The following is a 26,553-nucleotide window of genomic DNA, read 5'->3' on the forward strand; positions in this document are numbered from 1 at the left end:
TTTTCTGCCAAATGGGAGGCTCATTAGAGTGGGGCGTCTGTATGCTCTTGTTCTCGTGTGTGAGCCAGTTCCCATTCTGGGCAGACAAGCTAAGCCTCGGTTGGGAACCATGCCACCAGCTGCCCCCTCTATTTTGTCTGTCCTTGTCAGGCATCATGCTATCACATGACTTTGTGAGGTGATATGAACAGTATCTCCTCACCCCAGAAAGGGCACCAACAACAGACCAAAGAGGATTCCACCAAGTCGAGCGACCCAGTGAGTTTATTGGGTTACTGACAGGAGCGTAGTTGACTCTAGGGCAGCCATGTCCCTGAAAAGCCCTTGAAGCATGGGTGGCAACTCTCTGAACTTCATTCCTGGGGCCACTGCATATGGTTAGGTCCGGTCTCAGTTTCTTTACGGCTTCTATAAGCTTGGAGCTAGTCCCTGTAGCTCCTGTGTGTTCTTTTGGGGCCCACAAACCTTTCCCCACTCCCACACACAGTTTTTTGGGTTTTTTTTTTTTTTTTTTTTTTTTTTTGGAGGCTGTCCTGGAACTAGCTCTTATAGACCAGGCTGGTCTCGAACTCACAGAGATCCACCTGCCTCTGCCTCCAGAGCCCACACACATCTTAAAGCCAAACATGGTAGAGCATGCCTGTAATCCCACCACTGGGGAGACTGAGGCAAAATGAGCACTGTCAGTCTGAAGCCGGCCTGGGATACACAGTGAACTGCCAAGCATGGATGCTGGGATGGAACTCATCCCCTAGAAGAGCACGAATCGCTCTTAACTGTTGAGTCATCTCTCCAGCCACCATGCCTGGCTTTCTGAGCAACTTTATGGGTAGGTGGGGTTAAGCCAGGATGCTGGGAAGGTCAGATCTATTAAATGCATTTTTCACATAATTTCAGTTCACAGGGAGTTTGTTGGAACAGAGCCCCATCCTAAGTCACTGAGCACCCGAACGTCTGAGTGACAACTGCCATGAGGCCAATGGCAGATCTACACTTACCACATAGAAAATCAAGATATGCAGGGGTGGTGGTGCACGCCTTTAATCCCAGCCCTTGGGAGGCAGAGACAGGTGGGTTCCTGTGAGTTTGATGCCAACCTAGACTACAGATGGAGTTCCAGGACAGCCAGGCTACACAACAACAACAAAAGTAAATATACATTCTTAGTGACAGAAAGTGAGATGCTCAACCAGTCTCACAATGTCACACATGAGGCCACAAAAATCCATGGGCTTCTGCTTTATTTGTGGCTTTGAGACAGTTTCACTCTGTAGCCCTGGCTGGCCTGGGACTCAGGTGGACCAGCTTGCTTCTGTCTTCCTGGGACTAACAGAGTGCACTGCCTCCATGCATTTCTATATGGACACAGAGCAATGACTAGCAAGGGAAAAGTCTAGAAAGAGCCACACGGAAGGTGTCAGTGCTCTGGGGAGGGCGTGGTGCCAGGAAGACACAGGGGGCGTCTGCTTTGTCTGGGTTCTTTGACTTTACAGTAAGAGCTGAAAGGGGACTGAGGACTTTAGTGTAGTCTGAATTAGGAAAATTAAAATTCTCAGAAACCTTTTTGGATGCTGGGAGACTGGAATGTCATGGCTGTGACCAGAATCCACTCTGGAGTTGCAAAGGAAGGTGACTCACAAGCCACAGGCCCTCCCTGAATGTCTGGAACACATTTCTGGGTATTGCTCACCTGGGTTGGGAGTTGCTCCTAGGCTGTACCCTAGGACGGGCAAGAGAAAAAGCAAATGGGTACATAAACACTTACACAAGTATACCACATGCTACATGTGAAAACACAGGTAGAGAGAAAAGGGCTGGGAACGTGTTTGCCAGCAATCCCGGCAGACAGGCAGAGGCAGGAAGAGTGTAGTCAGTTCAACACAACCAGCTTGGGCTGGTCAGGGCTCCCTAGCAAAACTCAAAAAGCCCACGAAAGGGCTGGCTAGACAGCTCAGCAGGTCAAGGCACTTGCTCAACAAGCCTGACCATTTGAGCCCTATCCCCGATCCCAAGGCGGAAGGAGAGAACCAACTCTCAAAAATTGTCCTCTGACTTCCACAGGGTGCCCTGGCTCTTCATGTGCACTTGGGGGTGTTGGGGGGTTTTGGTGTTGTCTGAAAGCTTTGGGTTTTTTAGGGGTGAGGCCCTACTGAACTGCTCTCTGACTCTGCCTGGGAAGCCAGGGCCTGCCTTGGGTCTCTCTGATTGCCTAGCACCCAGTAGCTGCTCGTAGATTAATTTCAGGATCTGATTTCACCTGGACTCAGGAACCTTCCAGATTTTCCCCAGTAGCTCTGAGTCTCCACACACCTGTGAGATAACCTGGCTAGAGCAGGCACAGGCAAGTCAACAGAGAGCTGTGGGGACAGGTCTATCCCATGAGCGACTTTGACCAAGCCGGGACGCTTGAAGCTGGTTACTGAGTAATCAGGGTGGGGTGGGGATGCCTAATCAGACCTTGACATCACAAACCTTTTCTCAGGTCTTTCACGGACACATTTTCCAGAGAGGTCAAGACTTCAACAGCAAACAAAAAAAGCCAAATAGGCTGGGGTGGGGGGTGGGGTGGAAGTGGTGGTGGTGGTGGGCGTGGCCCACACCTTTAATCCCAGCACTCTCACTCAGGAGTCAGGGGCAGGTGGATCTCTGAGTTTCAGGCCAGCCTGGTCTACAGAATGAGTTCCAGGACAGCCAGGTGTACACAGAGAAACCCTGTCTTGAAAAACCAAACCAAACCAAAAACCATCTTGGAATAGGGCTGGAGCCATGGCTCAGTGGTCAAGAGCACTGGCTGCTCTTGCATTGGTGTTGGTTCAGTTCCCAGCACCTACATGCAGCTCACAACTGTCTAATAACTCTTGTTCCAGGGGGAACTGACACCCTCTTCTGGCCCCTGTGGGCACTGCATATATACATGTAAGCAAAAACACCTATACACATAAAAATAGATCTAAAAAAAAGGGTGAAGGACAGGTGTTGGTGGCACATGCCTTTAATCCCAGCACTCCGGAGGCAGAGGCAAGTAGATCTCTGAGTTCAAGGCCAGCCTGGTCTACAGAGTGAGAACAGCCAGAGCTGTAACACAGAGCAACCCTGTCTCAAAACAGAACAAAAAACCCCATTAAAACAAACAAAAACACACCACTACAACAACAAAAAACAAAACTAAACCAAAGCAAAACTCTCTCACAGAGAAGAAAAGCGTGATCAGAGAAAAAATACGCATGGGCTTTGGTGGTTAAGAGCACTTGCTGCTTTTCCAGAGAACACTGCTTGAGTTCCTGGCACACACAACTCACCACCATTGTAGCCTGCCTCAGGGAATCTCAATACTTCTGGCCTCCACAGGCAACAGGCACCCAGGTGGTTACACTTTCATACATGCAGGCAAAGTACTCATACACATATATCTTGTAACAAAAGAGAACAATGCAGGAGCTCGTGAGCCATCGTCTCTCTTTTTTTTTTTTTCAGAAACTTATTTTGTAAATTACATTTTCCCGTGCCTTTCTACAGAAAGGTGGGCACACATATACAGGGAGGACAACTTTTTTGTGCAGATTGTTGTTTATTTACTTATTTTGTGAGAGTCTCACTATGTAGCTCTGGCTGGCCCGGAATTCAGTACATAGACGAGTCTGGCCTCACCGGCATGTCCCCATCACACCTTCATGTCTTTTTTAGATTTATTTATTTGTTATGTACATGGTGTTCTGCCTGCATGTCTGCCTGCAGGCCAGCAGAGGGCACCAGATCTCATTACAGATGGTGTGAGCCACCATGTAGTTGCTGGGAATTGAACTTAGGACCTCTAGAAGAGCAGCCAGTGCTCTTAACATCTGAGCCATCATCTCTCCAGCCCAAATAAACCCATTTCTATTCATCTACGTGACTCATGGCTTTTACCTCTCCTCTTGTATGTCTTGCTCCCTCTGCATCCAGCTGGCAACTCAGCCTTTCTTCTTCCCAGCGTTCTCTCTGTCCAGAAGCCCTGGCTATACCTCCTGCCTAGCTATTGGCCATCTAGCTTTTTATTATACCAATCACAGTGACATCTCTTTACACAGTGTAATCAAATATCTCACAACAGAAACCCTGTCTTCAAAAACAATCCACAGCCCAAGTTGGGTGGCATATACTTTGGGAAGGACAGAGCTCTGTCCTTGCTACAAAACCTTTTACCCTGAAACCCTTTACCCTTTTCCCACACCTGCTGGGCCCCGGAGGTGTTAAGATCTCAGCCAAAGATGGAGAGAGTCAGGACCAAGGATCCAGCACTTAGGGGTCTGAAGCAGAAAAAAAAAAGCCATAAAACAAAGAACCTATCCGGTCTTAGTCAGGGCTACTATTACTTTTTGTTTTTAAAGATTTTATTTATTTATTATGTATACAACATTCTGCTTCCATGTATATTTGCACAGCAGAAGAGGGCACCAGATCTCATAACGGATGGTTGTGAGCCACCATGTGGTTGCTGGGAATTGAACTCAGGACCTCTGGAAGAACAGTCAGTGCTCTTAACCTCTGAGCCATTCTTCAGCCCCAGGGCTACTATTACTATGATGAAAACTGCATAGTCTGTCCCTAAAGGAAGTCAGCACAGGAACTCAAGCAGGGCCGGAACCTGGAGGCAGGAGCTGCTGCAGAGGCCGTGGAGAAGTGCTGCTTACTGGCTTGCTCCCCATGGCTTGCTCAGCCTGCTTTCTTATAGAATTCAGCATCAGCAGGCCGGGGATGGCACCACCCACAATGGGCTGACCCCGCCCACATAAAATCACTAATTAAGAAAATGCTCTACAGGCCTGCCTACAGCCCGATGTGGGGGCATTTTCTCAATCAGGGTTCCCTCCTGTCAGATAACTCTAACCTGTGTCACGTTAACATAAAATTAGCCAGCTCAGTTGCTGTGTTGGGGAATCAAAAGACAAAAACCCCTACTGTAACTACCCTTGGGCAGGAGAGGAATCTTAGCTGTCCCGTGCAGGGCTGGCTCAAGACAACTTAAGCTTGGAGTTACGGTACAGACAACTGTGGCTATTTCAAATGTTTTCAAGTGTACTGATACACAGCAGGGCCTGAGGCCTTTAAAAAATAAATGAAAACGAGGACATGAAGTCTCCAAAGGCACGGTTGAGGACAAAGGTTTCCTTGTAGATGTGAGGGGGACAGCCAGAGACATCTGAAGAGTCCAGGTTGAGCCTGGCCATGGACAGAAAGAGAGAGAGCGGGCGAGAGAGGAGAGAGGGGAAGGGCACCAAGAGAGGAACAGAGGGCGCTGGACCAGGAGAGCGCGGGGTTGAAAAGGCAGGACTGTAGAGACGAGAGAGGCGAGGGGAAGGGAGGGAAGCGAAGCTCCCTGGGTGAGAAGTGCTGGCTGGACCCACAGGTGGTTCCTGTCCCGGGTATCTCTGGGACCTGACAAAACCGGCTCTCGTCGCAGCTGCCTGGCGGTTCGCCTGGGGCCCCGCGCTTGCTCCCAGTGTGAGGTGATGCGGCCCCACCCTGGGCTCGCTGCGGTGGTGCTCGGGCGCTTCTCTCGAGTGTGAGCCAAGCCACGGTCTCAGACAAGAATCTCATGACCCCTCTCAGACACTCCAGAGCCTGGAACTCGCCATCCTCCTGCCCCAGCCTCTGGGTGCGGCTGGGGTTGCAAGAGACACACACAGCACCGCGTACGGCGGCGGCCGCAGACGGCGCCTCCAACCCGGGGAGTCCGCGGGGAGCACGGCGGCTGCAGGGGGAGCACGGCGGCCTCCTGGGTGGGGCCGTGCACCTAGCCAGCCGCCCGGAGCCCGCAAGCAGCAAGGCCGGCTGCAGGGAGGCGAGAGGCTCGGCGGGGGCGCCCGGGCCACTGCGCCACGCCCGGTCACGCTCCGCGCCTTCCGGGAGGCGCCCGGCGAGCTCCGGCACCGCCGCAGAGGACACAACTCCCAGCAGGCCACGCGCGGGGCTCGGGGGAGGGCGGGGCCTTCCCGGCTCGCCTCGCGCCGTCCCCGCCCAGAAGGCGGCTCAGGACGCGGCGGAGGGCGTGGCCTGCGCGGCGCTCTGGTCGCCGCCCACTCCCAGAAGGCCGCGGGCCACGGCGTGGGGGCGGGGCGCTCCCGGCATGCTCTGCGGCTGGCCGCCGCCCGCGGGTTTTGAATCGCGCTCGCAGGCGGCCCGGCGGCGGTGGCACCATGGGGGCTCCGGCTCTGCCCCCGACCTGGCAGCTGTATCTCATGGAGCACCGCATCTCCACCTTCAAGAACTGGCCCTTCCTGGAGGGCTGCTCCTGCACCCCCGAGCGGGTGAGCTCGCCCGCCCTCCCGCCCGCCCGCTCGCTCGCCCGCGCTCGCAGTGGTGCTCACACACACACAGACGGCCCGCTGCCTGGGCCGCACCCTCGCTTCGCACTGTTCCCTGGGCTGCTTTGCTCCGCCCAGGACGTGAAAGGGCTGCACTGTCCTCGACCAGGGCACCCCACTAATCCCCCAGCCTTCGCTACGGCTGTTGTCAGGCGTCAGGCCCGCCCGGTAGACAGGGCCAGACAGGGCCGACCTCTTCCCTCCGTCCCCAGAGAGGCCGGCCCGGAACGACCCCAGGGAGTGACAGAATCAAAACCAGACGGTTGGTTCTGCTCACGAGCTGTGCTGTCATTTTCAGATGGCGGAAGCCGGCTTCATCCACTGCCCTACCGAGAACGAGCCTGACTTGGCCCAGTGTTTTTTCTGCTTTAAGGAGCTGGAAGGCTGGGAGCCAGATGACAACCCCATGTAAGTCCCTGGTGCCCCGGTTCCAATGGGAACTTACTGGGTTGAACTGGAGTTGGGGGGAAAACGATTTGAATTTAGTAGGAGAGCATGGTCTTCCTAACTCGTTACGTGTTCCAGGCTGTCCTTGAACTTGTTATATACCTAAGACTAGTCTTGAGTTCTCCATATCTGCCTCGGTTTCCCTAGTGCTGCCAGCTTGCATGGTTTTGCCTGAGGTATTTGTTTTGATTTTTGTTTGTTTGGGATGGGTTTCTCTATGTAGCTCTGGTTGTTCAAGAACTTTCTCTGTAGACCAGGCTGGCCTCAAACTCAGAGATTTTCGTGCCTCTGCCTCCCCAGTGCTGGGATTAGTGGTGTACGCCACCACGGCCTGGCCTGCCTGAGATATTTTAAGATTCAGGTGTTTGTTTGTTTTGGCTAATATGCCACATGCATGTCTTCATTTCTGCCACCGGTGTGGGTGTCGGATCCCTAGGAGCTGGAGTTATAGTCAGTTATGAGATCCCTGATGTGGGGGTTCTGGGAACTGAAGTCAGGTTTCTGTGGAAGAGCATCAGGGACTCCTAACCACTATCCCATCTCTAGCCACAGATTATTTTTTTTTATATTATTGTTACTTTATGTTTTATTCTGCGTGTCTTTGTATGTGGGTGTTGTGGTAGGTGTGGATGTCAGGACAAAGACTTTGGGAAGTCCTGTCCTTCTACCGTGTGAGTCCCAGGGATTAAACTCAGGTTAGCAGATTTGGTAGCAAGCATCTTCACCTGCTGAGCCATTTTTGCAGATTTTTTTTTTGGGGGGGGTGGGGGTTTCAAGACAGGGTTTCTCTGTGGCTTTTGGAGGCTGTCCTGAAACTAGCTCGTGTAGGCCAGGCTGGTCTTGAACTCACAGAGATCTGCCTGCCTTTGCCTCCCAAGTGCTGGAATTAAAGGCATGCACCACCAACGCCTGGTTATTTTCACATATTTTAAAGGGATTTGGCATGCAATTCCTCTGAGTTTGTTTTATTTTTAAATTTTCTGTGTATGGGTGTTTCACCTGCGTGTATGTCTGTGCACCGTCTGCATGACTGGATACCCTTCAGAGGGTATCCAGTCTCCTGGAACTGGAGTTACAGATGGTGGGAGCCGTCATATGGGTGCTGAGGGGACTTGCACACAGAGGGGGCTTCCTCCTGGACCCTGGATTAGGCACAAACTACACCCAACACCTGTTTTCACAGAGACCTTTTATTAACCAGGGAAGAAAAGTTAAAGTGATTGCTTTCTGACTCAGGCAGAAAACAGCAGCAGATGACCTTGCAGGTGCCACTTTTAAGAAGAGAGGGGGGGATAATCTGTTAGAATGGGCTAGGATGTGGTGGTAAAGGAGATAGAGCACAAGGGAAAGGGGGCAGGGGCATTTGTTTCTGGATAGAGAGAGAGGAGACTGAAGGAAAAGGCTTGTAGATTCAAGATACCTTTATTCAGATAAATACCAGCCAAACACAAGCCAGAGCGTGCCCAGGAGCAGCAAGGCAGGAAGGCCACAGAGAAGGGGCAGCCGAAGGGGAAGAGACTGTTTCATGTCCTCGTGGACACTTAAGAGCCCCTGCCGTGTCACTCTGACCTCACCTTGACCACGCCTTAACAGATGTAGTCAGGCACACTTGTAGCCAGCCCTTAGGAGGCCAGCCCTTAGGAGGCGTGGTTACGGTGTCTCCCTACAATTCCCCTTTTAGTCTAAAAGAGGATTAAAACTTAACAGTGTAAAATATCCAAAATTAACAGTCTTAAAGGTGAAATACAAGAAGATACAATAATCTGCTATTGTACATCCTATGTCTATTTTAGCTAAACCCTAAAGTCATCTGAAAGAGGTGTCCAACCTGAACACCACACCTCCTCCAATCCCAACCCTAAACAACAGGAAAGTCATTCCTAACTAGGCTTACACTACCCTAATAGACAATAATGGGGAATGGGGGCGGAGCATCCTCCAAGTTACTTCCTGTTGAAATGGGACGATGGTAGCCTTGTGGAGTCCTGTGGGAAAAAATGTTAGTATAGTGAAAGAATATAACGGGTTATATCAAGTCCATGTTAGATGGGATTTGCTTGATTGAAGATCTAGGTTGAAATATCAACTTGATTGAAGTCAGTACTTAAGCTGTGGTCGGAGTGTCAGGTGAAACAGAGTAAGTTGGATCCAGTGCATCTAGGAGGTGTGGCCCAATTCCTTTTCCAGAGCGTCCAGGGATTGCTGTCAGGCGGGTCTTCATTGGCTGTGTGGGACTCAAACATAAGTGTCGGCAGAGAAATGTTTGCTTGTACATGTATGTATGCTGGAAAAGGCAATCGTGGAAAAGTAATGATTGTGAGACGGTGTACACCTTGAAGAAAAGAGACAAGAAAAAGACAGTCCCCCAATTCCTCTCTCATTCTGTGTTACATCAGTTGGCTTCTTGATATAATACAGAAACTCTATAGTTAACCAACGTGCTTGGATTTTAGGGGAGGAAAGCCAAATCCGACTCTAAATCCAGCATTGATTTACTTGAATAGGGACTAGGAAATGAAGAGAAATAGTTATTTGAGAGATAGCTGTAAAGTTTACCTTATGGCACGTTCCTTTTGTTTGATGGTTATAGCTACCTTCTCTTCTTAAGCATCTACCCATGTAGTGTTCTTGGTCTTCTGGAGATGGGTTTTCCTGTCACTCATCCTTGTCGAGAGGTTTGTCTTTTGCAACTCAAAGAATCTTGATCAACTTTGATGGTATCCAAAGTTTTTCTTCTCCTGTGGAAACAAATGCAAAACCCCTACCCCAACTTAACACATGTCCTGGTTTCCATACAGAGGTTAGTACATCTTTGAAGTATACAGGCTGATTAAGTTCAGCAGTTTTTTCCATAGTCCAGTGTCTTTCCTCAGCTGTTTGTCCTTTCTCATTGGCATTAAGAAAGTTTAGTGTTAATAAAGCATTATGTAACCTATGTTTGGGGGTTTTTGTTCCCCCAACCTGTTTATGGAGCACCTCCTTTAGTGTTCTATTAGATCTCTCAACCACTGTCTGACCTGTAGGATTGTGTGGTATACCAGTCACATGCTTTATGTTACAATATTTGAAAAACTTCCAATATGTTGGAGACATTTGTTGGAGCATTGTCAAGGTTTTATTTGTGCAGCATACATAAAGTAGGACTATTTAGCATCCTCTGAGGTAAAATCTTCCACTGATATTTCCGAACTGACTGTGAGTTATTAAGACTTGGTACAGTAAATGCAAATTTCTCTTTATTACTTTCTTGTAATGGTATAGTGAAAAACAGTCTTTCAAGTCAATAACTGTGATCGGCCATCCTTTAGGTATTAGGGAAGGCAATGGCATTCCAGGCTGTAGAGAGCCCATAGGCTGAATTACCTTATTTATGGCTCTCAGGTATGTCAGCATTCTCCAGTTACCTGACTTCTTTTTGATAACAAGTACAGGAGAATTCCAAGGGCCGGTAGACTTCTCAATGTGTCCAGCCTCTAGCTGTTCCTATACTAACTTTTCTAGAGCCTCTAGCTTCTCAGAGGTCAAAGGTCATTGCCCTATCCAGACAGGTTTATCTGTAAGCCATTTTAATGGCAGGGCCTTTGGTTCCTCAGAAGGTCTATCATTTGTATTTAGTTTCTGTACAGCCTGGATGGTTGGTAACCATTTTCCATAGCGTCTTACCCGATCCTTTTTACTATCCAGCGATTCTCTATAATTCGTATCTGACACTGGAGGGATGTTAATTTGAGTTTTCCATTGCTGTAAGAGATCATGACCGATGGGTGTTGGTGGTGCACACCTTTAATCCCAGCACTCAGGAGGCAGAGGCAGGCGGATCTCTGTGAGTTTGAGACCAGCCTGGTCTCCAGAGAGAGTGCCAGGATAGGCTCCAAAGCTACACGGAGAAACCCAGTCTCGAAAAACCAGAGAGAGAGAGAGAGAGAGAGAGAGAGAGAGAGAGAGAGAGAGAGAGAGATTATGGCCCCATAGGTTTATAGCTATATTTGCCATGTAAGGTTTTATTCTCCCTCTGTCCTTCCGGTCCAATGCAGACCACTGAGCGAACACTCTATTGAACTCTAGATAGTGTTCCACTACCCAAAAATTGTACATTCCCTTCCCTGAGTGGCCATTCCTTTGGCCAGGACTTGTGGGTAATGATAGTGACATCAGCGCCTGTGTCCACTATCCCGTCAATTTTATCATTAATTTGTACCCGTAAGTCAGGTTGCTTGTCTTTGATTGAGGTCTGCCAAAATATGCGCTTTTCATTTTGTCCAGTCTTACCTGATTCATTATCGATAGCCAGACTACCATCTGTGACATTGTCACAATAGACGAAGAGCTATCTATTCATCCTGTGACAGATTGTCTTCTACAGTTACTGGAAATGACTGAACCTTCTTTGATGTGGGGGACTTCTGGAGGCCCCCATTGGAGCTTTCTGGCCTTAACGGGTTCCCTTGCATGTCCCTGGCCTATCTACACTCATTGATTCAGTGTCTGTCCTTACCACATCTCCTACACAACCCAGATGGCAGTGGTCTTTCGCATGAGGGATCTTTAGAATTTCTTTGCCTACAATTTCTCCTTATATGTCCCATTCTACCAGAGCTGAAACATCTAGGTTCCTGACGCTTCCATGGACTCCTGGAGTGGCTCTTCCTACCCAAGGCTCTGGTTCATAGTAGTGATGAACTCTGGCCTCTTGGTACCTGTATCAATCCCTGTAAGGTGTTGCTCCTTCCCAAGCCCTTCTGTCATCATCTATGGGACTCTTAATCTCCTGCTGTCTTTTGAAACCTCTTGGGACAGCTTCTCCTGCCCAGATCCCAGCATCTTGTATATTATAGTCCATGTGGGCAGTATGCAGAACCCATTCTTCTAGTGGAGCTGAGCTGATCTGGTTACGGTGTCTCCCTACAGGAGACAGATGTGACCCAGGGCAAGCAGCATTTATAAAGATAAAAGGAGAAGCCCCGTGTTAGGATGAGGTGTTTAATTTTGATTGGGCATGTTAATTAGGGGGCTTCTGATTGCTGGACTTCAATACTTTGGTAGCTGGACCTTGGCAGTCAGCCTCAGGAGGAGGAAGTGGCCAAATGAGGGAATGGAACTTAGTGGCTAGCTTTAGGAATGTAATCTAATAGTTTTTAGCAGGGCAGAGGAGATGGGAGAGAAAGGCAAGGCCTGACGGAGTCCTGCTTGCCAGAGTCCAGGCTGTCTAGAGTCCCTGCAGGTGCTCAGACCCAAACCCAGGGTCTCTGGGAGAGCAGCAGTGTTATTACCCACTGAGCCATTTCTTCAGCTCTTCTGAGTTTAAACCACACAGCCTTCCCTATGATTGCTAAAGGGCTCCAGAGAAGGATGTAGCCATAAGGGTAGGGAAGACGCAGCAGAGAGAAGCTGGGCTGTGTGGGGGAGACACAGCAGAGAGAAGCTGGGCTGTGGAGAGAAGCTGGGCTGTGTGGGGTGTTCTCGATCATTTTGGACTTGATGCTTTGCTCTTGATGCAGAGCGGTGTATGCCAAGGACAGCTATGGTGATGAGAGATGGGCTGTTGGTGGTGATGCCATGTTGGTTTACTGGTTTCTCCAGGCAGGAACATAAAAAGCATTCGCCTAAGTGTGCCTTCCTGACTGTCAAGAAGCAGTTTGAAGAACTGACCCTCAGTGAATTCTTGAAACTGGACAAAGAAAGAGCCAAGAACAAAATTGTATGTATTACCGAGGATGCTGACTGAGAGCAAAGCCAGTCCCCCAGAAGCCCTGGAGGGTCTGCCTCAGGAAGTGCTCCAAACCCTGGGGAGCGTCTGGGGTTGAGGACAGACAGGACCGACCTAGAGTATGGTCCTGGGGTTGTACAGTCAGAAGACCTGTCCCCTTAGGAAAGGTGGTTCCTAACCAGGATCACCTTCTCACCTAGGTGGCGACTTCTGTGGGAAGCCCGTGACACAGGCTGCAGCAGTGTGGGTAGAGGTTTGCAAACCGTGGTTGAGAGTGTTGGCTAAGGGGGGGACAGAAGCCGAGGTCCAGCCGGACTTGGCCTCTTGTCCATTCACGTGGACCTCACTGGGAAGGCAGGCGGCTCCCATGCAGACAAGAGTTAGGTTGGCCAGAGGCCAGAGCTCACAGTAAACATTGTCCTCCGTTTTTTCATGGATTATTCACTGCAGTTGTTTGTTTATCTGAAGTTCAAATTTAACCAGGCAGGGGTTTACTGGCAAAGCACCGAGAAGGAGGCAGAGGCACTGTGTCCCTGATGCTTGAAGGCTGACTGCTAGCTGGCCCTGGCCCTGGCCCTGGCCCTGGCCCTGGCTGCACTGGGACTCAGTGTGAAGACCAGGCTGGCCTCAGACTCACAGAGATCCATCCAACTCTGTCTCCCGAGTGCTGGGATTAAAGGCGTGCACTGCCATTTATTTATTTATACTTTTTGTATGTGTATGGGATGTTCTGCTTGTGGAGGTCAGAGGAGGTCATTGGAACCCCTAGAACTGGAGCTGGCTATGGTTGTGAACCACCATGTGGGTGCTGGGAACTCAGCAGCTGAGCCATCTCTAGCCGCCTGGATGTTTTTAAGGCTGCTGCTCTGTGGGTCTGTGGAGTGCCCACCACAAGAAGACTGCCATTTTCCAGGGGCTTTTTTCTTGTTGTTTTTTTTTAATTGAGTATTTTTAAATTAAGATTTCTTTAACCCTGGTTTGGTGGCATAGGATACAGCCTAGGGTGCAATCCCAACTAATTTGGTTGACTGAGGGAGGGCGATTGTAAATTAAAGGCTATCTATCCTGGGCAGCATGAGTTCCTATTTCTTAAATAAAAAAATAAAAAAAAAAAGCAAGAAAGAAGTTGCAGTATTTGGGTATTTGCTTATTATACATAAGGCCCTAGGTTCAATTTCAAGCTATACACACTAGTTTTTCTTATAATAATTTAGTTATTTTGTCATGCTGGTAATGTAATGAAGGCCTCACTCTTGCTAGGCAAGCCCCTCTAGGCCACACCCCAGCCCCAATGTATCCTTTCATTATTCCAGGCAAAGGAGACCAACAGCAAGCAGAAAGAATTTGAAGAAACTGCAAAGACCGTTCGCTGCTCCATTGAGCAGCTGGTTGCCTCGAAGTGAGCCTTTGCTGGGGGTGACCTGGACCTGAGTGACATGCCACATTTAAGCCACGTGTCCCAGCTTTCCCAGCCTGGGCCGCTTAGCAGTGTCTTAAAGAAAGAAATAATGATATTTTGAAACTGGATGTCAAATATTATTTTTGTCTTCGCTTGGAAGTGGCTCAGCCTGTGTGCCTCCCTCTCTTGATTTTGTGGCTTTGCTCTGTTGTGACCTGGACTGAGGCATTGAGGAAACGAGTGGGCGAGAAGGGCAGTGTCCAGTGACAGCACCTGTGGGGGGAGGGGGGCCTTGCAAGGTGTTTCTGGTCTTCATGTTTTCCTACCGGGAGCTGATGCCTCCCGTGCACTGTAGGTGTGGTTATGTATTATGCTGGTGATTCATTTGTCCTCTGGCGTGAGTCTTCTACTGCAGGGTGATGGAATAAAATCATTTAAAAAATGGATTGCAAGCTCTTTCTGTCTTGGAAATGGTTTGGCTTTTTGAGAGGGGGTGAACTCAGTCCTGCTGCCCCTGCCTCCCAGGTGCTGAGACGCTGACTCATGACACTGTACCAGGTGCTGTTCGTTTTACCCTATGATGTCATAAATTGGGTGGCATTTAAGTGTCAGTCCCAGCATGAGCTGCATAATTGAACAGCAGTGAAAAGGTACAGGGATTACAGCATGACTCCCATGGGGCAGGGTTTCGTTCCCTAATGAAACCCCATCAAGGCAGTCAGGGGTGATGGTCATGCTGTCAACCTGGCAGGTCTAGAATCACCTGGGAGATGGGCTTTTGGGGGTTATTTTGATCACATTAGTTGATGTGGAGTGCTGGGCTGTATAAATGGAGAGCTGTTGTTCCGTTTCCTGACTGACCAGCTGCTTGCTGACCTGTCCTGACTCTCCACCATGATGGACTGAGCCACAGGAAACTCTGCCCTTCAAGTGCTTTCGTCAGAATATTTGATCACACATCAGGATAAACTAAGACACTGGGTGGAAGCGGAGGCTGAAGGATCAGGAGTTCAAGGTTACCCTAAGCTGTACGTATGGGGCCGAGGTCATCCTGGCCCATAGGACACCCTACTCAAACAAACCACGTGACCATTCTCCAAGCATGCGGGGAAAGGCACACTGCGCTGTGACAGATTTCACAGCTGTGCTTATCCCATACAGACCATGCTGATAAACTTCTTCTCAAGCGTCTTTGGCCAGAGTCCAGTTCTGCTCTCTGCCTGGCTTCCCAGCCTCACTGACTCCAGAGTATCAGCACAGGAAGCCAGTAGGGAGGGCATGAAGCAATGAAGAAATGACAGCCCAGGTGGCCTGCAGAGGCTCCCCAGCAGCTCTGAATGACCCAGCCTGCCACTGAATTTCAGAAAGAGCACTGGCAAACCAAACCAGCCATCTCAGGATCGGACTTTGGTTCAACGAATGTTGCAAGATATCTGTGTTCACTTAGATAGCTGCTGGGCAGCCATTTTAGGAGCTGCTCTGCACATCTGGGGCCTGACTGTCTCCAGAACCACCTGACACATTCTGGTGGCCTCCCTGAGGCCTTGCAGCAGCTCTGTACAAAGGACAAGGGAACTGTGGTGCACGTTAAGAGCTGGGTCTCTGTGCCTATTTCCACCTCACCAAACGGAAATCAGAAATAGGAGGGCAGAGCCAACACATGGGTGGGAACTCATCAAGGCCATGGGCAAGCACCAAGTGGACATCTGAGCCCAGGTGGGGCAGGCTCCAGACCAAGACGCCTGTACAGAGGCCAGCTTGGCCGTTGGCCCACTGCACCTCAATCTTGAACCAAGTCAGGGGACAGTCAGGAGACAGCACAGCTGCATGTTTCCTGCCCACTGCCCACTGGCAAAGTCCATGGGACTTGATAGGTTTCCACAGGGAGGGAACAAACTGGGTCTCGGCCCCCAAGGGCTGTGCCCTTTAGTTACCAAAGTGATGACATTAGTTTGAGTGCATTCACTGGCAGTGCACCCAGGACCCCATCTCCTGAAGTCAGCTGACAAAGTCTCTACTTGCTTTCTGAACTCTAAGAAGATAAAAGGCCAGCAAGAGCCCTGGGCAAGTGTGCCTGAGCACCCTGGGTGGCAACAGGAAGAGGCATCTCTGAACGTTGTTATGTCATCCAAGCCCTTGTCAGGAGCACAGCTGCACCAGCACAGGCGTGTGCACAGGTCAGGAGTGAGGTGTGGGTTCTGCTCACTAAATGTAGTCTGATGGTAGAGTGGCGGGGACATGGTGCTGGAAACATTTCACACAGCAAAGTCCCAGCTGGAGGCAGGCTCCCTGGAGAGCTGTCTAGACAAGGGTCCTTGCCTCTCACAGCCATGCTGTTGGCTCTGCTCTCCTCCAACAACTCCTCTACTCTTTCTCTCCGATTTCTGTGGCCAGCTCAGCAGGTGGAGCCACAAAGACCTGTGGGTTTGGGACTGCCTGCTCTTCCAGTTACTGCCCCCTAGACATGGTCACATCTCTGAATGGATCCAGCTCAGTGCTTCCTAAGCGTATGTGAACAGTCTTGGCTGCAGACTTGTTTGTCCAAGATGAAAAGCTCTGTGTTTCTGACCTATGCTCTTGCATTTGCTGGACTTAGCCAGCTGCATCCCGCATGCTGGGTAGACGAACGGCCCCCTTGGACAGTAATTTGAGGCTCATCTGTGGGAGGATGTTTGCCAAGCTCAGTAAAATGAGCTGTCAGTATAACTGATGCCCAGCTGCTGGAGGGTAATTTAGCTGACAGTTCCAACTGCTTCCCTAAACTCAGGCTGGAGGCAATAGCCAGAGAGCCTGGGGCAGGAGGCTGGCTCATCAGCCAGATGGTTTCCACTAGAAACTGACTCCCGTTCTAGCTGCAAATGTGACCTAGTTAAAGAGGCTTGGATACAGCCTGTTTTTGTTACTCAAGACTGGACGTCTTCCTCCAGAAGCCCACCTGTCTTTGACATCTGTGATGATGGATCTTGCTGGTGTTGAAGAGTCACTGGCAGCACACAGCCTGCCTAATACGCTCACACATTTGATGAGACAGCATGTAATGAGTGCTGGGTCGTTCTAAAGCAGCACCTCTGCAGACTGGGCTCAGTGTCTTTTGGGTCCAGTTGGGGATGTACGCTGGCAGAATTCATTAGAGCCACCCCTCAGGGACCAGCGCCTGCTGCCTAAAAGACAATCAGTGGCGTCAGCTGCACAGAACCCAGGGTTGGAAATGAAGTGGGTATGGACTTCTTAGCAGGCCATCTTCCAGCCCTTCAGCTTGGGGGAATTAGTGCAGAGATGGTGTGGGTGCCTCTTGCTGTCACTTTCCCCAGGGTAGCAGTGGCCTTGGCATGGCTGCTGCCTACCCTAACAAGATGCACTAGACCTGCTGGTTCTGTAGCAGAAGCATGAACCTTTGCAAACCAGCTCAAGGGCAGGGAGCTCAATGAGAGGGAGGCAGATGGCCAGCCAAAGAAACACACTTTGTCCCTGGAATCACAGCCAGTGAAAGAAATACACTCTGGCCCTTCGAGCCAAAAGGCTAAAAAGGACCAGTGAAAGAAACATACTATGGTCCTGAAACCAGAGCCAAATTTGACCCTGAACCTGAGCAGCAAACCAACCAATCCCTGAGCATGAGATCTAGCCAATCTGAGCTCAGGGACTGAAATCTGACCAATCCCCACCCTGGAAATCTCCCTGGAAAAACTCTGCCCCTAAGAAGCCCCATATAAACCCCCTGTCTGTTCAGCTTGTGGTTGGCTGGCTGCCTGCTTGCTTCCATCATGCCAGAGGCAGCCACTCTCCTGGATTCTTCCCTCCCAATAAATTTCTTGAATGAGGTTTGGGTGAGACCTTCCTTGGCGGGAATGGAGCAGAGGAGAGAAGTAACTTCTTACTGAGCAAGTGGAGCAGGGTTGTACCACTTTCTAACAACTTTGCTGGGGAAACCCTTCCCTGCTGGAGCAGAGCTGTTACACTGGGGAAGCCTTTCCCTGGAGCAGGGCTGTAAGCTGCTATGCTTACTATGACCTGTGGTACTCCTTGGCTCCTGAGTGGCAGAATACCTTTCCTTCCCAACTGTAACACTCAGTATTCTGTGGCTCACCCCACAATGCTTACGAGACCAGCATGTCAATCCACATTTTCTATAAAAGGAGCCTTTGGCGGAAAGCAAGACTGATTCTTACCATGTTGTGACACCATGAGATAACAGCTAGGTGACCTCAAGTTTGTGTGACTTGCCCTTATTCCTCAGCTGTAATCCAAGAGTCTCCCTTCTCCCTTTCCTCCTGCCTTGGGAAGGCTGCCGCTCTCTGAGTACCCATTGGGTTCCTAGTCCTTCCCAGTCAGTGGGCCACTGGCTACTACCTGGCTCCAGAGCAGGGGTGTCTGCAGGACAGTGCCAGCTGCAGAGGTTCCCACACAGCAGATGTGGGCAGGGATGGCCCAGTGTATGTGTAGAAAGAACAGCTCACAAAACACTGGAAGGATTCTGTGCTCTGTCTGAATTCCACTTGAAATATTGTTTTAATAACTTTGCTAAGATGGCTTTTATCTCAGGACTGTATTCCTCAAACCAAGAGCTTTCAGAGAGAAATCTCCAAACAGTCCAAGGGAGGGCTTGGCTGACCTGAGGCACAAAGCTCCTGTGTTCAAGAAAGACCACCTCTGGCCCCCGCCTTCAGGCTCTGTCCACCCAGGGCAATGATTCAGAGGCCCTGGCATTCTCCAGAGTGTAACCCCAACCACCCAGCTTCACTGCCTAGGTTCCTCCTGGTCAGGCCTCTTTGTCTCTCCTGCCATTACCATCTGACTCCTGTCCTCAAGGGGTCTCTATGTGTGATTTGTGTGTGTCCTGTAGGTGTGCGCACTGTAAATAGTGCCCTGTGAGTGTGTGCCCTGAACATATGGGACCCAGCTGGGCACACATAGGGACGACTCAGAGTGTGACACATCTCAGCTTGGGGTCCTGGCTTTCATCAGTTCCGAGGATCAATGGGATAAGCCCTGCAGCAGGGAGAAAACGCATTTTCCTAGGAGCTATTGGTGATTGGTGCAGTAGTCCAGTCGCAGGCTGCCGCTGCCCATGCTCCTGGGAGCAGTCTCCGGCTGACCTCTGACCCTCTTCTCAGCACCACACGGCAGGGGTGGGGAGGGAACACGCTTGTGTCGACCAGTTTGTGGCAACATGGGTATTTGAACTCATCTCTGTGGTCCCCAGCTCTGCCACGACCTTAGATTTCCCCTTCTCTTCCCTTATTGCCTGGCCAGCACAGAAAGGTGCATCCTTTTCCTCGCTAGCTTGGCCAGTCAGGGTGGCAGGAAAGTAGCGGTAGCTGAAGACCCTAGGACAGCGCCTGCCTCTCCCATGCCCCTGCCCTCCACCCATTTCTGCTCCTCAACACCCCTCCCATGCCCTTTCCTGCTGAGGCTTCCGCCCCTCCCACCGCCTAAACCTTCATCAGCCTGCATCAGTTCTGTCCAGAACCCTGACTGCCCCCAGCCCACAGTTCCCTTTGTCTCCGACTCCCCGCCACCCCGTGCAGCCCTTCCGTGCAGCCCATCCGTGCAGCCCATCCGTAGCTGCGCTTCCCACTCGGCCCTGCATCCCTACCCGGCTGCTGCCCTATGGCCCTTGTGGCCGCGTTGCTCCTGAGCGCAGCCCTGGGCGCCCTGCTCAGCTTCGCACTGCTGGCGGCGGCGGTGGCCAGCGACTACTGGTACATCCTGGAGGTGGCGAACGCTGGCGGCTCCGGCTCCGGAGGCGGCGCGCAGCAGCTCTCCTCACATTCTGGGCTCTGGCGCACCTGCGAAGGTGAGATGCTCCCGGAGACCCAGTAGGTCCCCTCCCCTCCCACCTGGTCCATTTCCACTTTCTGCCTTCCTGCCCCTACAACTCCCTCCTGCTCAACCTCTGTGGCATCTCGGTCCGCTCCCCAGGGAGTCTCCCCTCAAATTGCTGGATGACAGCTGGGCTGTGGAAGGGCCTGAAGAAGCTCAGGGGCAGGTGCTGCCATCGTGGCGGTGGGTGGGAAGAAGGGGGCCGGGCTGGCACTATGCTTTCTGAAGTTCTGAAGAGCTTTCCTCTGGGGCCTGCCTGGGAACAGTTGGGGTGCCGTTGGGAATTGACAGGTCAGGTGGACCGTGGCTCTGTCCCTTGCTTCTGAGTAACGTGACAGTTTGTATCTCCTTAGCCTCTCTAGGTCTAGGTACCTCCATGGAGGTCAGAGGAAGACCTGCCAGGGCCTCAGTCAAGAGTTCAATAGGATCCCAAGGCTATGACACCCGTGTTTCCCAGCCCCCATTTGTACTTTGACTTTCAGGACACAACAGCTGTGTACCCCTGGTTGACCCGTTTGCCAGCGACAGCTTGGAAGCTTCCCCCTCCATACAGCACCTTCTCTGTGAGTCCTGGGACAGTGTTATCTCTGACTCTTCAGGCAGGTCTGAAGCCAAACCACCCTACCCAGCCACCTCATCCCAGCTACCTCACCCCAGCCACCTCATCCCAGCCACCTTACCTCAGCCACCTCACCTCAACCACCTCACCCCAGCCGCCTTACCCCAGCCGCCTCACTCCAGCCACCTTACCTCAGCCACCTCACCTCAACCACCTCACCCCAGCCACCTCACCCCAGCCACCTCACCCCAGCCACCTTACCTCAGCTACCTTACCCCAGCCACCTTACCTCAGCTACCTTACCCCAGCCACCTCACCCCAGCCACCCCCCCCAGCCACCTCACCTCAACCACCTCACCCCAGCCACCTTACCCCAGCCGCCTCACTCCAGCCACCTTACCTCAGCTACCTCACCCCAGCCACCTCATTCCAGCCACCTTACCCCAGCCACCTTACCTCAGCTACCTTACCTCAGCCACCTCATCCCAGCCACCTTACCCCAGCCACCTCACCACAGCTACCTCATCCCAGCCGCCTCACCCCAGCCACCTTACCCCAGCCGCCTCACCCCAGCCCACCAAACTGTTTCTGAGACCTTGGTGACCCCAAGGGTGTTCCCATCATAGACCCCTGACCACAGATCCTGGGATCCCAGCCTGCCCTCCCCTCCTCATACCTCAGTTCCTTTTCAACGAGGATGTGCTCCAGCTCAGAGCATGACTAGACCTCATGGGACACACAAGCCCCCCTTTGGACTGGCCAGCTCTCTAGCTGGATGGCCATAGACACCTACTGCCCCTGAGAGCCTGACGGTGGGGGTGAGACGGGGAGGGCATTGGCAGAGCCTCTCTCAGCCTGGCCTCAGGAAGCCCTGTACCAGAAAGGGATGACCCCTGGGAGGGTCTCATGTTACTATGGAGATGGGCATCTGCTCGACCCTACGGGCGACCTGAGCAGGTGAAGGCATGACTGTCGGCGGCTCCTTCTTAGAGGCAGGCCCCTCTCTCTGCCTGCCGGAGCCCACTCTTCCTTCCCACAGCGCTGCATCGCACAGTCATGGTGGTCCTGCCTCTCAGCCTCATCCTCATCGTGTGTGGCTGGGTCTGTGGCTTGCTCAGCTCCCTGTCCCAGAGTGTCCCTCTGCTGCTCATCACTGGCTGCTACTTCTTGCTAGGGGGTGAGTGAGAGGTCCCTTGGAGGATCTTGGACCTCAGATTGTGGGAGTGGGGCTCTGACTGTCATTTACCTCTACCCTGGCCCCAGAGACTTCCGGGTCTCCATGGTAACTGCAAGACTAGCTCTGTGGGCAGATGGTGCAAGAAGAGGGGTGTGGGTCTTGACCCCATCCGCTCCTCTCTCCTACCAGGTGAGAATGGTTGAGGTAGAGCAGGGCAGGCAAGAGCATGTCATCCTTGGCTCTCACCCGCCCTACTCCAGGGCTATAACTAGCCCCAGCACGGGGCCAAGAGCTCCCCGGTGGCTCCTTAAGGCCACTGCAGCAGGTTAGACACACAAGGCTTCCAGAGCCAGAAGGAAACTGATGGTCTGCCCCCTTCTTGGTACAGTCTGTTCCAGCCACCTAGGCTAGCTGTCACCACAGTGGGCATGTGGCCCTGCAGGGGTCTATCCATCTACAGCAGCCTCTATCTATCACTGGGGCCAGGTTTGTGCAGTTCTGTTGCCTGGGACCAGTCCTACTCTCAGGGCTATGACTCAGCTGTGACGCTGAGATCTCCCAGACAAGCCCGCTTCCCTCCAGGAAGCACTGGGCTCCCCAAGAGATCTTTGTTCGGAGTGGGATGGCCCTGAGATGAGGAACCTGCAGCCACAAGCTAATGAGACAGATGTTCAGACCCAGGTCTCTACAGCCCTGACCCGGGAGACCCAGGTCTCTACAGCCCTGACCCGGGAGACCCAGGTCTCTACAGCCTTGACCCGGGAGACCCAGGAGTGCAAAATCCAATTAAGAAGCCACGGGGAAACCTTGGACAACTATAAGGGATTGGGACTTTAACTGGAAAGCTTCATGGCGACACGGAGCCTCTGCATTTTTCTTGAAGTAAAGACACTGGTAGATGTGGCGAGTCGGAGGGAGCTGACCACAGCTCTCCTGAGCACAGTGTACTCGGCCCTCAGAGGGAAAGGAGCAAGGGATTGGGGTCCCCTGAGTCCGGAAATCAGGAGCTGAGGCAGATGGCTCTGGAGTTGTCAGCCAAGGCTTCAGGGACCAGATGGGAGATGGACTGTAAGAAGGCTAAGGCTGGGAGACAGGTCGCCATTCCAGGGAGCTGGGTGCCACAGGTGAGGTGGACACAATCTGTGCTGGCTCTGGGGAAGCCTGGGAGCATGGCAGTTCCTCTGTGGTGCTGACCCCACCCCTGCCTCTCCCAGCGTGCAATGTATTAGGGTCTGTTTCACACCCTTCCCCAGATTAAACCTGTGGCTTTTTCTGTGGGCGGTTAGAAATCCACCCACTCAACCGGGCAGTGGCGGCACACACCTTTAGTCCCAGCACTCGGGAGACAGAGGCAGGCCATTCTCCATGAGTTCGAGGCCAGCCTGGTCTATAAAACTATGCAGAGAAACCCTGTCTAAAAACAACAAAATAAAAGAAATCCACTCACTCCCCTTCCACCCCAAGGGCTAGGGTAGATGGAGGCCAGATAGTTTGGGCCACAGATCTGTGCTTTTTTTCTGGCATAACTGAGTCCTGGAGCTATTTACAAGTGATTTGTCCATGAGGTCTCAGGTTGGAGGGCTGTATTGGAACTCTCTAGCACCACATCCCCTAAAACTCAGAATTCACTATGCTTGTGCCTGTCCTAGGAGTGGAGACCTAAAGTTGGGTCTGAGCAGTCTTGCTGCCCCTCTCTCCCCAGGTGCCCTGACCCTGGCGGGGGTCAGCGTCTACATCAGCTACTCACACCTGGCGTTTGTGGAGACTGCCCGCTTGTATGGGGTACAGCATGTACAGGATGTGCACATCAGCTTCGGCTGGTCGCTGGCCCTGGCCTGGGGCTCCTGCGCCTTGGAGGTGCTCAGCGGTGCCCTCCTGCTTACAGCTGCCCGCTTCCTCAGCCTGAGCCAACACCCAGGAATGCCCCACTCTGTGATCATCTGAGTCCCCGGGTGGCAGGGTGGTGGGGAGAAGGCAAGGCTCAGGCACCCTTAGCACTTGCTGGAATCCTGGCTGGGAAGGTGCCCTGGGGATGACGTGTTGGGGAAGTGCTCATTTCCTCTCCAGATGGATAGCCCGTGTCTCCAGTCATGAGCTGTTGATGGCACAGTCTGATGGGGTGCCTCAGGGTTCAGGGTGCCCAGGGGGTGCTCTTACTCTGAGGGCCCACTCTGGCCCTCAGTTGCTGAGGCAGTCCGTTCTGTGCTAGGAGCTGGTTGAGGGCTTCCTTACCTCTCCATCCCCAGTCTAGGCATTAGTAACCACTCACCCTATGCCACAGAGTGGGAGCCAGAAAACCTGAGGACAGATGGCAGATCCGGGTGTCACTGAAGTTTGGCAAGACCCCGGTTCTGTTTTGTTTCTTCTCCCAAGGGGAGGTTGATAGGGAGGAGGCTTGGGGCTGGGTGGGAGGTTACAGTCTAGGTTGGTTTTCAAGCCACCAAGTGGGTCACTTACTTAAGTGATTCCAGGCAGGGTGGACCTTCAAATCTAGGTCCTTGTCCTGGCACAGGCTGCTGCCCTGCTGGTATGCTACTTCCTCTTTGCAGCAACAACCAGGAGGGTATCTTGAGTCTGGCCACAGTTGGGGTGAGGTGGAGCCATCCCTGGCCTGCCTGCTGGGTTGCCTAGAGAGAGGAACTTCTGCTTTGGGCAGAAGCTAGGCCTGGGGATTTGGCTGCAGGTGTGGGCTGCTCAGCTCACAGGCTGCCTCAGCCCACTCACTCCCAGTCTGGGACAACACAGGTAGGAACTGAATTATCTCTGGTCAGGGGGCAGACCTGAGTTTATGTAATTGGACAGTGGCCAGCTGTAAGGTAGGGCCTATGCAGTTCCCCAAACTGTACCTGATTCTGGTACAGGCTCCTCGTGAGTTTAGGATAAGTACCAGAAAAGGTAGTTCATCTCAAGGTTTTGTCCTGGCGGTATCCCCAAGCCACTTTTGATTGCTTCTAAGGATATGGGAAGCTCATAGGGAGCAGGGAATACTTTGCAGGGTTTAATGTGACCCACGTTGGGCAAAGGACTGGAGCTGATGGCGACCTCCCAGGTTGTGTTCTAATCTTTGCCATCCCATGTAAGAGCACTGCCAAGTGTCCCAATAAATCCGCTGCAATGTGTGTATTTTTCTCTTTCTGCCACGTGGTGTATTATTTTTGGAAGGGGTGTGCACAGGGACAGAGCCTCACTGTGTAGGCCTGAACTTGCTGCCTCCTGCCTCAGCCTGCCTGGTGCTGAGATTTCCGATATGCATCACCAGGGCCAGCCTAGAATTCTTCAAAGTAGGTGAAACATACTCATTTCTCCTGATGTTGGAAGGGCGAACACACACTAGTGTGTGTTTCTGGCCGTCAGTGATGTGCTTTTGTGTGTGTGTGTGTGTGTGTGTGTGTGTGTGTGTGTGTGTGCGCGCGTATGCCTGTCACAGACATCCTGTGTGCATGAGACACAACTGCCTCCTCCTTCCTAGCTCTAGAAACTGAGAGGAGCCTTGGGCCTCAGCAGGACCTGGGGTGGCTCACAGGAGCTACAGGAAAGTGATGGCCTCTCCCTGTCTGGCTTCATGGACATTTGCTGAGGTGCCTGCCTGCTGGAAGCTAGTTTATGAATTCCAGCCCCACTGAATGTGTGTGGCTTTAGGCTTCTGATTACCCTGGGGAAGACCCACATGGTGGCTGTGAAGATTCCCACAATTGCCTAAGGGTATGTGCTTGTGTACCTGGGCATGTGACCAGACATGGGACTTACTGAAGCTAGCTGAGGCCTTTGCTCTGATGGGCCAGTCTCCTTAGTAACTGGCCCAAGGGTTTTGTCTTGTTTCATGGTTCAGTGGGTAGCTGGGCTGTGAGGCCCAGGTGAAAAGGCAGGCGAGTGCTGTCCAGGGAGGAGTTAGCAGCTCAGAGCTGATGTGAACAGGCAGCAGGCTCCAGTGTGTCTTACATTGAGAGAAGAGAGACAAGTGGGGAGCCAGCCCCCGTAGTCCCCCCCCCCCTGCCCACACACACAGGCAGGATGCTCAGTCTTCCATGAGTGTGCCTCAGTTCCTGCAGCCAAATGTGGGCCCAGCTAGGAAGCCCCGGAGCTCACTACTCATCTGCAAAGGCCCTGCTCTCCTCTTTCCTCTGCCATGCCATGGCTGCTTCTGGCCATTTACCCTCTGATGCCACCAGAGCTTGACCCGTGAGAATTCGGTGTCTCCCGTATGCAGGCTTCACTCCCCACCTGGGCCAGCATCCATGCGCTACAGCAGCAGCCTCCAGGTGTCGGGGAGATCGTCCCTCCCTCCCCTTCAGGTCCTTTTCTGACACACTAAGTCAGGACTGACCTGGGGATACATAGGGAGAAGCAGACAATGTCGCCTCGCATTGGGAGGTCCTGCCTCAATCTCTCAGTCACTGGTGCTAAGGGGAGCCGACTGAGCCAAGGCTGGGGTGAGAAGGGGCTTGCCCAGGCAGGCGGGTATAAGACCAGGGTACAGACAAGCCGCCACGGAGGCAGATGCCCACATTCCTTGATTAGGAAAGGTCAGAGCTTAAGCTAACCCTCCAGTTCCTAAGGCCAGGAACTCAGAGAACTAGTGAGGATTTCCTGCCGGCTTGAGGTACTAGCTTGGGGGCGGGGGTATGTGGCCCTTCCTCAGCAGTGAGTTAATGCATATCTCCTAAAGGCAGTGTGGGAGAACAAAGGAGAAGGCTCTGGCTTCATGCCCCCACCTCAGGCCCAGGAGAAAAGCTCTGGGGCATGGGGAGCCCCGAACTCCAGATATATCTAGAGTTTTCCAAGGGGTGAGGGTAGAGACAGACAGTCCTCTGCTGCAGTCTCCTGTTCTTTTCCAATTGCACTCACTGCAGCCCCAACTGTCACACTGATGTCCCCGCCTGCTCCTTTGAGCGTCCTGCCACCTCGACCTGGAGCTGGAGTTATGGTTGTGAGCAGCCTTGTGGTTGCTGGGAATCGAACCCAGATTCTCTGGAAGAGTAGCCAGTGCTCTTAACTGATAAACTATCTCTCCAGTTCCGATACTGAAGTTATTTTTAATTTTATGTGTATGAGTGTTTTGTCTGCATGTAGGTCTATGCCTGATGCCAGTGGAGGCCA

At 52.2% G+C, this 26,553-nt stretch overlaps 2 protein-coding genes across 2 annotated transcripts; both read left to right on the plus strand.

Moving 5' to 3' along the window:
* The first annotated feature begins 6,094 nt into the window (after positions 1 to 6,094).
* Positions 6,095 to 14,343, plus strand: Birc5 (baculoviral IAP repeat containing 5). Its single transcript, XM_027425528.2, has 4 exons — positions 6,095 to 6,287; positions 6,643 to 6,752; positions 12,372 to 12,489; positions 13,812 to 14,343. The coding sequence occupies exons 1-4, from the start codon at positions 6,177 to 6,179 to the stop codon at positions 13,899 to 13,901; spliced, it is 429 nt and encodes a 142-aa protein (XP_027281329.1). The 5' UTR covers positions 6,095 to 6,176; the 3' UTR covers positions 13,902 to 14,343.
* Positions 14,344 to 14,475: 132 nt separating this feature from the next.
* Positions 14,476 to 24,863, plus strand: Tmem235 (transmembrane protein 235). Its single transcript, XM_027425529.2, has 4 exons — positions 14,476 to 19,694; positions 20,203 to 20,283; positions 21,319 to 21,456; positions 23,159 to 24,863. The coding sequence occupies exons 1-4, from the start codon at positions 19,508 to 19,510 to the stop codon at positions 23,398 to 23,400; spliced, it is 648 nt and encodes a 215-aa protein (XP_027281330.1). The 5' UTR covers positions 14,476 to 19,507; the 3' UTR covers positions 23,401 to 24,863.
* The last annotated feature ends 1,690 nt before the right edge of the window (positions 24,864 to 26,553 follow it).

This window comes from Cricetulus griseus, chromosome 7 (assembly GCF_003668045.3).
Source record: "Cricetulus griseus strain 17A/GY chromosome 7, alternate assembly CriGri-PICRH-1.0, whole genome shotgun sequence".
Lineage (NCBI taxonomy): Eukaryota > Metazoa > Chordata > Mammalia > Rodentia > Cricetidae > Cricetulus > Cricetulus griseus.

Coding starts and splice junctions, on each gene's coding strand:
- Birc5 (XM_027425528.2), top strand. CDS start 6,177: ATGGGGGCTCCGGCTCTGCCCCCGACCTGGCAGCTGTATCTCATGGAG. Junction 6,753..12,371: donor GAGCCAGATGACAACCCCAT/GTAAGTCCCTGG, acceptor TGGTTTCTCCAG/GCAGGAACATAAAAAGCATT. Junction 12,490..13,811: donor AAAGAGCCAAGAACAAAATT/GTATGTATTACC, acceptor TCATTATTCCAG/GCAAAGGAGACCAACAGCAA.
- Tmem235 (XM_027425529.2), top strand. CDS start 19,508: ATGGCCCTTGTGGCCGCGTTGCTCCTGAGCGCAGCCCTGGGCGCCCTG. Junction 19,695..20,202: donor GCTCTGGCGCACCTGCGAAG/GTGAGATGCTCC, acceptor TTTGACTTTCAG/GACACAACAGCTGTGTACCC. Junction 20,284..21,318: donor CTCCATACAGCACCTTCTCT/GTGAGTCCTGGG, acceptor TCCTTCCCACAG/CGCTGCATCGCACAGTCATG.